Below are 12,631 nucleotides of genomic sequence, written 5' to 3' on the forward strand. Positions count from 1 at the left end.
AGAAGAAAAAAAATATTAATATGATTATTAGTAAATGAATATAAGAGCTTAATCACGGTGACTTAATTTCGAAGAAGGCGATAACAATAATTTGTTTTTACTATCCTTGAAAATTTATTTTACCTATTAAAAAGTCTATCAAGATTTATTTTATTTTGCATTGTCTTTATGAGATAAGTTACAATATGTGTGTGCTATTAATAATGATAAATGTATCGAATTTATGGAATTTAATAAAATTAAATAAGTGAGATTTATGAATATGTTAATTTTATTTGAGTTTCAATGATTTTTAATTTCATTAATAAATTTTAAGTCTTATATTATTATTATTATTATTATTATTATTGTGATTATTATTGTTTATTATTATTATTATTATTATTATTATTATTATTATTATTATTATTATTATTATCATTATACATTATTATCAATGAATTTTGCATATTAGTATTGCCTTGTCAAATTCTCAAATTATATTCTATAATAAATAAATAAACACAATTAAATCAATTTCTATATAGAAATGATTTTTTAATGAAACGGTCTATGATTTCCATCTTGTTCTATCTTTAAAATTTTAAAGTATTGCTATCAACATATAATTCTAAATTTGCTCTATTTTAATAAATGACATTCTCAATTTTGTCTCTTTTATTTTTCTTTATATGCTCATTGGTTTGCTTTAACTAGTTTATGTGTTTAGCAACTAACTTTTATACAATTCAAGTTTTTATATTTCAGTTGAATTGTTGTTAATCAAGAAATTTTTGTAACACTAATGGGGATTCGAAAATTTACTTGATTTTTGAGAGATGTGTCAATTAGTGTATGTAGCTTGCCCATTTGTTTTTCCTCTTAATTTCGAGGACGAAACTATTTTTAAAGGGGTAAGTATTGTAACACCCCAAAATTTTCATATATATTATATGTGTATCTTTTTAGTAATTGCTATTATTAAATTAATAATTATTCTATGTGTAAATAAATCAAATTAAATTTTATCAAATTTTTATCACACTCTATTCTACCTAAATAATTATAATCTTCATTTTTATTTAATTGTTTTGACGTGACAATTACATGGGGACTATTTATGATGTCATTATTTCATAAATGGACATTTTTATTTGATTAGTTTCGATAATCATGAAATTGATGGGTTAGATATGTTTGTTTTATTTTGTTATGTGTGAGTGGTATTCTTGTCTTTCTTGATTTATTTTAGTTGATAAAATATTAGTTGAATTATTTAATTAAATTAGAATTTATATAAGTTATATTGTTTGTTAGTTTCATTTGCGACCAAAAAAGTATTCATTTTAGGAGATATTATAGAGTTAGTGAAACCAACCTTTATGTATAAGTGTTTTGAAAATATTTTTGGTCCATCCTATAAAAACAAAATTAGTGACTTGACTCATTCTTTTACTCTTCTTTATGACAAGATTTTATGACAATTCATGGTGTTTTCTTGGCATAATGTGCATTAATTCACTTTAAACACCTTTAATTTATTTTTTTAAAGAAAAATTATAAATTTAATTATAAATTTTTTGTGCAATTAAGAGAGGACACAAAAAGACTATTGTCCTTTTTGTATCTCATGCATTCATCTCTTTTAAACTAAAATTATAATTTTATTATAATTGTCTACAAAAATAATTCTATGAAATTTTTGGTTTCGTAACTATTAGATAAAAAAATTAAAAGGGTGATGTGACAATCTCTATCACACATATTTGTCATTCTTACACTCTCAAAATAATTTTCTGAGTCGTAAATTCTAATATCTATCGGTGTTGAATTCATTACTGCCTCGTGAGCTATTTCTCGTGCAAATTTAGAGGTGTTAAGAAAGAAAGCGCCTAAGGTAAGGGCTTTTCCCCATGCAATGTTAGGCTAGATATTAAATTAATAGTTTGTAAGATATTGATATAAAACTTGTTGTCTTAAAAGAAAAATATTGATTTTTAATTGCCTTAAAGAATTTAACTATAATATTTTATTTTTATGAGTAATATGTTTGCTTTGATAAACTTAATTATAAATTTCGATTTTTATTATTATAACATGAGTAATATGTTTGATGTCATATATTTGATGTAAAGTTATTATTTGTGTGTTGTTTATGTGTACTTAATTATAAAGCTATGATTTTTATTTGATCTCATGAGTAATATTTTTTTTAGGATGTCTTTAATTTAAAGTTTCGATTTTTGTGCTATTTCATTTCAAAGTTTTGATTTTTAAGAAATCTATATGAGTCTTGGGGGAATTGGTGTAAAGTTTTAATTTTAATTATGATAACATGATTAAGTTGATTTTTGTGATGTGTTTAGCGGCAAACCTTGATTTGTGTTTTAATAATATTATTTTTGTGGTTGACTAAGTGGCTTATGATCTGTGTTTTGAATATTTTATCTATGTGGTTGTCTAAGTGGTTTGGTTGGTGGTTTGTATTTTAAATATTTTTATCTTTGTGGTTGCCAAAGTGGTTGGTGATTTGCATTCTAAATATTGTTATGATTTGCATTTTAAATATTGTTATCTTTGTGGTTGCCTAAGTGGCTGGTGATTTGTATTTTAAATATTGTTATCTTTGTGGTTGCCTAAGTGGCTGTTGATTTGTGTTTTAAATATTGTTATCTTTGTGGTTGCCTAAGTGGCTTGTGATTTATGTGATTATCTAATTGGGTGGTGATATGTATCTTTGAGCATCATTATCATTTCATGACATATCATATGCATCTTTGTGGACGCCTGTGTGGCTGGTTTAATTCTCCCCATTGGTATGGGTAACTTCTGTGTGGACGCCTGTGTGGCTGGTTATATCCGGATCATATATGTTTAGGAGCATTCGTGACTTGCATACATTTTTATGTTATTTTATTTTGATGTAATTATTTGCTATACGATTGCTACTTGATTTATTTAGATACATTCTATGACTTTTGATACACCTTTAAGAACTATTAAAGAATCAATTTTTTTAAAATCTTTTATTACGAAAAGATTTTATATTCATATTTTATGGATGTTAATTTATTATTTGGTTTAATTTTGTTGTGGGATGAACTGACCCCTTACACCAACATTTAGGTACTAATGATTTCAAAGAGTTGCATGAATGACGTTTGATTGGTGCGCACGTTGGAAAATTATATTTTACTTAAAAATAATATTTTGTATTACTAAATTTTTACGGCACATTGTAAAGTTATTTACTCTTCATCATTAACTTTTAATAAAAATGCAGACGTGATATTTCATTAGCTAGAAAAAAATTGAATGTCATTAATTTCATCCAACATTGTTTCTTTTGAATTTCACTTAAAGAGAATTTATTTTATTTTGGACCATAAATGAATATTGATCTAATAATTGGAATATTAATTTTGCAAATGAATAAATAAATAATATTTTAGTAAATTACATTGCGTTCTTTTAATGAGAAAAAAAAATTAATTAGTTATTTCTAAAAGAAAATAAACATTTTTCAGTAATATTCGTATAAAAAATTTGGAAATTAAACATCACTTCATAAGAGACTATTTTCAAAATGAATAGTGCTAGTAACAAACTCTCTAACACACTCTTTTTTATCGGTTAAAATTACATGGGTTCGACAAAATTTATATGGAATCCTCTTGATTTGGTGGGACCTATTTATATTTTAACCAATCAAATAAATTGTATTAGAAAAACTGCTTTAAAGAGTGTATTGTCGACACTTCTCATTCAAAATGGTATTTTTGACACAAATTTATTGATAATGACCATATTCAGACTTATGTCTTTACCAAAGCCCTTGTGGAGGACATGTTCACAGTTATAAAGAGAAATTTAAATCTCCACTTTATAAATGAACAGTGAATAAATCTCAGTAAATTATTGCATCTGTTTCACATATATTATTATTAACTTAAGTACACCATGAAGTAGGAGTAAAAAAATTTACTAAAAAAGAGAATGGCACACTTTTCATTCCTTTAATACCCTAGTTCAAGTTGACAGAGATATGATCACAATAATCTTGAATTACAACCATCTATAGATTTCACTGTGGAAAAAACAATTTAATTACCACTTATATAAATCAAGAAATCACGAGGAGGCACAAAATAGAGTCGTAGATTATCTATCAAGATCAAAGATAATATTTGAATTATGTGGTGGTGTTGCGAATACATAATTGATATGCTTCGGGAAGGACACATTGGTTGTCAAAATAAACTCAAAGAATGAAAGACATTCCAAATTTGGAGCGAAAATGATGAAATCAACGTGATTAGCTTATGAATTGTAAGACAGAGCAACAAAGGATGTCGCATATTAAAATTTCTTGTTGATGAGAACCTCTTCTTGAATCGATTCTTATACGATAAACGGAGCAAAAGTAGTATAAAGATAGTTTAGCTACTTATGATTAAAGGTTGAACCTAGTAAAACACCAACTATTTTTTATCATAAGGTAAATAAAGTTGAGTAATTGACTAAAAAATTAATAAAAGGAAATTAATATTTTAACAATCAAATATATTACAGTCAATATAATTTGTATTGTCACCCACATCATGTCATAAAAAATTAGTTATTTCAACGTTTTTTCAATTGAAAAACACATTAACTCTTTTGAAACCTTCATGAAAATTACAAGGTATAAATTTGTTTACGCGGAAAAATAATCTAACATATTAGTCAACTGAATCGGATTTAGTCGGTGTCTAAATAGATGAATAGAGATAAAGAAAATTAAGAGCAATCATTTACAAGGAAAAAAATTCTCAAGTCAAAAAACCCGAACAGGGTCGTGGCAATGTCAAAAAGCACGTGAAACATGACAATTCAATTGTAAGACTCATGTTACATGTTTTTAGTCTCTATTAACTGAAATACATATATATATATATATATATATATATATATATATATATATATACAAAAACATGAATATAAGTGGATATATTGTCGCGAAGTTGAGGGAAACTGACCCAAACATGAGGCACCACCTACAACCAATCACGGACAGAAACATGCACTACATGCGAGGTTAGCCGATTAAGGGGAACTAGACTATATTTTGTAGGCCACGATGTCTTGACAAGTAGGATTAGTTTGTCGATAAATACTCATTGTACATTTTATTTTTGACACACAATCGATCAATTTATCTTTTTCTCTCGCAATTATGTATCATTTATCATTCTATTTTACAATTTTACTTTTTTCCATTAGTTTAGTAGTTCACAAAATATTCTTTAGAAGAGTTAAAGAGCTCACAAACACAAGACATAGTTTTTTCTTGGCGTAATCGTTTGAAAGAAAAAAAAGAATATAGTTGAGAGGTATTAATTGATTCTTTGATTAACTTTCAAATTCAACAATAATAGCAATTTTATTTTTGCATAAACTAAAACAAAAAAAATGATTCATATGTATAAGATAAAAGTATATAAGCTTTGTATAAATCTATAATATTGAGATGGTAAGACAATATTAGAGTCTATGTGAAAACATTTCATGTTTTTATTTCTTAAAATATTTATTTATTTTACTTTGATAAAAAAACTTATGAAACAAATAATTGTTATAAAAATAAAATACAAATTAATAAAAATATTATAAAAATACATTTCTTTTTTATTTTTTTAAATATTTTTAATTGTTCACTTAAAAAAAATTACCTTTTTTTAACTTTTTTATTAGCGAATAAAATGAAAACATATTTTAAAAACTAAAAAAGGAAGCATTTTCATAAAGTAAATTGGAAGATAGCGTGAATATTTGTTTAATTACCATAAATCTCTCTTTCTACTGGTTACATAGGACAGAGTTTCGATCCATACGAAGGGTATACTCATTATTCAATTTAAAATTCATCCATATTGTTCAATGTTTACCTCAAGATGGTGTATAAATATACTATTCTCTACTATTCTATTCAAAAATATATATATGGATATCACATACAGTAAAAAAGATTGGGGGCTTAACACAGCCCAAAACAGCAAAATGAATTGAAGATAAGAAACGGGTGATTTTGCTAAACGCACTTCCTCGAAAAAGGAAAATACAGACTTAACAACGGTAATGATCCATAGTCCAAAATCCTTCTTAGAACTTATTTTGCTTTCCATCTACTTCGGAGAATTTGGAGGAGGTTAAAGACTCCGTATAACAAAAAAAAAATTTAAAAATTTATCAATTCTCATTAAACCAAACACAAAACTATTAAAATTATATTTTCTCCTATATTTTTTTTTAATCAAACATGCTTCAACTTTTCTTCTCCTCTCTTTTATAAAATTCCCCTCTCTTCTTTGTTGAACTAAACAGACCCTTAAGATTATTTTAACATAAAAGCAAAAAAAGAAACACATGACAATTAATACATTCAATATCCCATTTTAAGTGTTACTTTATTTTAAGGTATTTCACATTGATTAAAAAAAATTGTAAATAATTAAAAGATTGTAAAAAATTTACAAATTATTCTTATATATCATTGAATGTAAATCTTTGTCGTAAATAGTATAATGAATTTTAGGTTCATAATATTGATTTGACAAAGAATTGAAATAAAATAATAAACATTATATCGAAAATCATGAAGTGAGATTTTGTCTAAAATATTTTTCTTTTGCTAATGAGACAATAAAAAATAAAAAATAAAGACTAATGAAGTAATACTATTTTTAAGAGGGGCAAATGTTGGAAAAACCTTAATAACGTTGTGCTCAACAATCCATATCAATTACATGATGAATAGCCAAAGGCGGAAGCGTACATGTGGGAATTGTCATTAATGAAATTCTGAGATGATGATGATAGAGCCAATGGGTTGGGTGATCTTCCTCAGCAAAACACCCTGAAGACCTTGCTCTCTTGATGGGGATAGAGAGAACCAGAGAGTTTTCTCCTTCAGGGTTTTGAAATTGAATACTCTTGTTGTGTTTGCCTTGGGGACCATTACCCCTATATATAACTACTATTAGTTATATCCCAAATTGCAGTATTTCCAATTCAGCCCCTCATTAAATTAAAAACTGCCTGGTATCTACACTATTAATTTTCACAACTATTATGCTCTTTAGCCATAAACTATTATACATTATTTGACCCCTAGTTTATTGGCTAATTATATAATGACCCTAACACACTTTATTAATTAATTACATATGTGACCCATAAATCTTACAATCTCCCACTGGTCACACATGTATCCTTAGGAGTGTGTTAGACTTTATGACGTCAAAAATGTCATTATAATTACCTTGAGTATAATCCAAATTGTCTCGTCCATTAATCATATCAGCACATGGAACCAAAGAGGCTTTCGTCATAATAAGCATAACTAAACCCATCAATGATCACCCGTACTGACACAACTAAATGACATAGACCCATTATGAAAAGTGTAGCATGAAAATTACATGAAGTTGGTCAATGCATGTCAATTTTCAACTGGTCCTACTTTATCGAATGAGATCATACCATAACTTAAATGTACAAAGTAACCAAAAACTGAATACTTTAAACTTTATTTCTGATCAGAAAGTCCAAATACAATGTATTTGTACTTTACAATTAAACATAGAACATGAATTACATAATGGACGAAACTCCCACTAAAATCAAGATTCCTCAAACTGTAGCACACCCATGTGAGCAGTATGCTCATGAAAGACCTTGGGTGGTAGACCTTTAGTGAGTGGATCCGCAATCATGGAGTTTGTCCTTAAGTGTTCTATGGATATCTGTCCACTTTGTACCTTCTCTTTAACAACTAGGAACTTAATGTCAATGTGCTTTGACTTGGTTGAGCTCCTATTATTGTTAGAATACAGGACTGCTGATCTATTGTCACAATACAACTTGAGTGGTCTTTCAATCCCTTCAACTATTTGCAGCCCTGTGACAAAATTTCTCAGCCAAATGCCCTGGTCAGATGCCTCATGAATTGCTACGAATTCTGCTGCCATGGTTGATGAGGCAGTAAGACCTTGCTTGGCACTACGCCAAGAAACTGCTCCACCAGCTAACAGAAAGACATAGCCTGAAGTTGATCTTAAGCTGTCTTGGCATCCCGCAAAATCCGAGTCAGAGTACCCAGTGATCTCTAACTGGTCTGACCTCCTATATGTGAGCATGTAGTTTCTTGTTCTCTTCAAATATCTCATGACCCTCTTGGCTGCTTTCCAATGGTCAAGACCTGGATTGCTTAAATATCTGCCTAAAATCCCTACTATGAACGCTATGTCTGGACGCGTACATACTTGGGCATACATAAGACTCCCTACAGCTGAAGCATAAGGGATCTTTTGCATTTCTTGAATTTCCAAACTTCCCTTAGGGCACTGTTTGAGACTAAACTTGTCTCCCTTAGCAACTGGGGTGTCCCCTGGTTTGCAATCCTGTAACCCAAACCTTTTGAGAACCTTATCGATATAGCTCTTTTGTGACAATCCAAGAATACCTCGAGATCTGTCTCGGTGTATCTGAATTCCTAATACAAAAGAGGCGTCACCAAGATCTTTCATCTCAAAATGCTTTGATAGAAATTTCTTAGTTTCGTGCAACATGCCTATATCGTTAGTGGCAAGCAGTATGTCATCAACATACAAGACCAGGAAAATATGTCTGCTCCCACTGAACTTATGATACACACAATCATCAACTGTATTCATCTCAAAACCAAATGAGAGAATTACTTGATGAAATTTATGGTACCATTGACGAGAAGCTTGTTTTAGCCCATAAATGGATTTTCTTAGTTTGCACACCATATTCTTTGGGTCTCCCAACACAAAGTTTTCTGGCTGCACCATATAGATCGTCTCATCAATGTCGCCATTGAGAAAAGCTGTTTTTACATCCATTTGATGAAGCTCCAAATTAAAGTGAGCAACAAGAGCCATGATTATTCTTAAAGAGTCCTTCGATGAAACCGGAGAGAAAGTCTCTTTATAATCAATCCCTTCCTTTTGAGTATAACCCTTAGCTACAAGACGTGCCTTATATCTCTCCACATTACCATTGGAATCCCGCTTGGTTTTAAAAATCCATTTGCAACCAATGGGTTTCTTTCCTTCAGGTAATGGGATAAGTTCCCAAACTGAATTGTCTTGCATAGACTTGTACTCCTCATTCATTGCTTCGATCCACTTATCTGAACGAGAATCTTGCATGGCTTGATGAAAGTTGACTGGGTCGTCTTCCGTCATGCCAACATTTTCCTCTACCTCATTGATAAATACTACATAATCATCCGAAATAGCATTTTTCCTTTCTCTAGTGGATCTCCGCAATGGAGCTGGCTCTTGAGGCACTTGTTCTTGAGGATCTTGAATTTGATCTGGATTTTGTTCTTCCTGAACAACCAGATCATCTTGAGTTTGTTCAATAATGGGAAAGTCAATTGGTGGAAGAATCAGTTCTGGAATTGTTACAGATTCTTCCTCAAAGACAAAATCTTTAACCTTAATCTTCCCCCCAAACTCAATATCCTCAAAGAACGTTGCCGTTCCCGTCTCAAAAATTGTTCTCAAATTAGGATCATAAAATTTATAGCCCCTTGATTTTTCTGAGTACCCTATAAAATAGCTGCTAATTGTTCGGGGTTCAAATTTCTTTTCATTCGGCCTATAAGGCCTTGCCTCAGCTGGACATCCCCAAACATGAAAGTGCTTCAGGCTAGGCTTACGCCCAATCCAAAGCTCATAAGGTGTTTTAGCCGCTGCCTTAGTTGGTACTCTATTAAGAATGTATGCTGCTGTTTTTAATGCCTCTCCCCAGAGTGACTCTGGCAAGGTGGAATGACAAATCATACTCCTTACCATATCCTTAAGAGTCCTGTTTCGTCTTTCAGCTACACCATTCATGCTGGGTGACCCCGGCATAGTGTATTGTGGGACGATTCCACATTCCTCTAGGTATTTGGCAAATGGTCCCGGACGTTGTTCACCTGAACCGTCATATCTGCCGTAGTATTCACCACCACGATCAGATTTGACCTTTTTAATTCTTTTATTAAGTTGATTCTCAACTTCTGCCTTAAAGGATTTGAACACGTCTATTGATTGGGACTTTTCGTGAATTAGGTAAAGGTAGGCATATCTAGAGTAATCGTCTATGAATGATATAAAATATTGTTGACCATTCCAAGAAGGAGTTGGAAATGGCCCACAGATGTCCGTATGTATCAATTCTAAGACGTCTGTAGCTCTATATGCGCCTAATTTCTTATCTTTAGTCTGTTTTCCTTTAATGCATGCTACACAAACATTAAGGTCTGTGAAGTCAATGGAATCTAAAATTCCATCTGACACAAGTCGTTCAACTCTATTTTTAGAGATGTGACCTAGACGTTTGTGCCAAAGCACTCCTGAATTGAAATTGTCAATTTTCCGCTTAGTACCACGTGATTCCACATTCAAGGTTTCATTATAGTTAGCCACAGTTTCTAACAAATAAAGATTATCATAACCAGAAAGTAAACCGGTTCCAACAACATTCGAATTTAAAGACAAAGTAAATTCTTTATTCCCGAATGAACAATAATATCCTGATTTGTCCAAATAAGAAATAGAGATCAAATTCCGTCTAAATGACGGTACAACAAAAGTGTCTTTTAAATCCAAATAATGACCGGAACTTAATAATAATCTAAATTTTCCTATGGCTTCAACTTCTACCTTCTTCCCATCTCCTACATAGATGCATCTTTCAGTATCACTAGGCTTTCGGAAGTTCAGGCAACCCTGCATTGAAACACTGATGTTAGTAGTTGCACCAGAGTCTAACCACCAAGTGTTTCCAGGTACTGAAGCTAAATTAACCTCAGAACAGACCAAAGACAGAATCATACCTTTCTTAACACGCCAAGCGTGATATTTGGCACAATCCTTCTTCACGTGTCCAGAACTCTTGCAGAAGAAGCAGTTGTTATCCTTAGTCTGTTTCTTTTGTTCTGGACCCTTAGCAGCAGATTTGTTCTTGGGCTCCTCAATTCTTTTCCTTTTGCCCTTGTATTTAGAGATGCTAGTAAAGTGAGCACTTTCAGTCCTATCTTGCTTCAGCCTGTCCTCTTCTTGCACACATAATGAAATGAGCTCATTAAGAGTCCATTTCTCCTTTTGACAATTATAAGTCACCTTAAACTGACTGAATTGCGAAGGAAGAGACAGCAATACTAAATGAATGAGTAAGTCATCTGACAACTCAAGCTTTAGACCTTTAAGCTTAGAAGCAATGTTGGACATCATCATAATGTGCTCTCTTATATTTCCCTTGCCTTGATACTTCATGGAAATTAAATTCTGAAGCAAAGAACTTGTTTCAGCCTTATCACTTTTTACAAAGCGTTTTTCCATCTCAGCAAGGAATTTTTTTTTTAGCTGTATCTATCTCATCCGAGACAGCACCTCTAAAGACCTCAGGAATGTCACGCTTTATGATCATAAGACTTATGCGATTTGAGCGATCTCATTTCTCATACTCTAATTTTTCTTCAGAAGAACTAGAGTCCTTAGGAGTAGAGGGTCGATCAATTCTTAATGCAAGGTCTAGATCCATGCAGCCAAGAACAATCAGAATGTTCTCTTCCCATTCCTTAAAATTTGTCCCATTAAGGACAGGAATAGAACTCAAATTTGCAGATATGGAAGCAACCGATGCTGTAAATTAAATAAAGAACGAAACTTAGAAACTCACATTATAGGAAAATAAATCAATAAATAAATAAATACATATGTTCAAATCATGGAATTTAACCCATCTCAAGATACCCAGTGCACCATTGATGTCAAGTCTTTGGACAGTAACACCAACTGCTAGTGGTACTCTTGTTGCAACAATCAAATATTGACAATAAGACATGTCAAACAATAAACCTTCCTTTGGGCTGATTTACTGCTCACATATATACCAAATAATTGTCACACATTTATCATCGCAGGTGTACCATGTAATTCTGTCAAATATTAACATTCCTTTGGGCCGATACCCAGTGCACCATTGATGTCAAGTCTTTGGACAGTAACACCAACTGCTAGTGGTACTCTTGTTGCAACGATCAAATATTGACAATAAGACATGTCAAACAATAAACCTTCCTTTGGGCCGATTTACTGCTCACATGTATACCAAATAATTGTCACACATTTATCATCGCAGGTGTACCATGTAATTCTGCCAAATATTAACCTTCCTTTGGGCCGGTCAATACCCGCATGAATAAACATATACACAGCCATTTGACATTCTTCACGAGCAATTTAGACAAGAGAGGTCACTTTGGCGACGTCAAGTTTCAATTAACTCATTCAAAAATGTCAAACTTGACTTGAACATATATTTATTATATCCAAATAAAACAATATTTATAAATAAAAAGAAATTTATATCCAAACAAAACAATATTAAAAAAATAAAAAATTATTTTTCACTAATATAAACTTTATTTCATTAGTATTCGATAATTATTGTTTTTATCAAAAAATAAATAAAATAAAATTGGTTGACAGATTCCCTTAGGTGATAATTATTTGATAATTATTATTATTAAATTAGGGGTCAAAGTAATGCAGATTGGTTGACAGATTCCCTTAGGCTTGAAGCAAGCACA

At 31.0% G+C, this 12,631-nt stretch overlaps 1 protein-coding gene across 1 annotated transcript; it reads right to left on the reverse strand.

The window, feature by feature from the left end:
- Nucleotides 1-10,429: 10,429 nt before the first annotated feature.
- Nucleotides 10,430-11,403, reverse strand: LOC140920240 (uncharacterized). Its single transcript, XM_073368220.1, has 2 exons — nucleotides 10,874-11,403; nucleotides 10,430-10,766 (listed from the first exon to the last, which is right to left on the reverse strand). The coding sequence occupies exons 1-2, from the start codon at nucleotides 11,376-11,378 to the stop codon at nucleotides 10,741-10,743; spliced, it is 531 nt and encodes a 176-aa protein (XP_073224321.1). The 5' UTR covers nucleotides 11,379-11,403; the 3' UTR covers nucleotides 10,430-10,740.
- Between the last annotated feature and the right edge of the window lie 1,228 nt (nucleotides 11,404-12,631).

Source organism: Cicer arietinum, chromosome 1, assembly GCF_000331145.2.
Source record: "Cicer arietinum cultivar CDC Frontier isolate Library 1 chromosome 1, Cicar.CDCFrontier_v2.0, whole genome shotgun sequence".
Classification (NCBI taxonomy): domain Eukaryota; kingdom Viridiplantae; phylum Streptophyta; class Magnoliopsida; order Fabales; family Fabaceae; genus Cicer; species Cicer arietinum.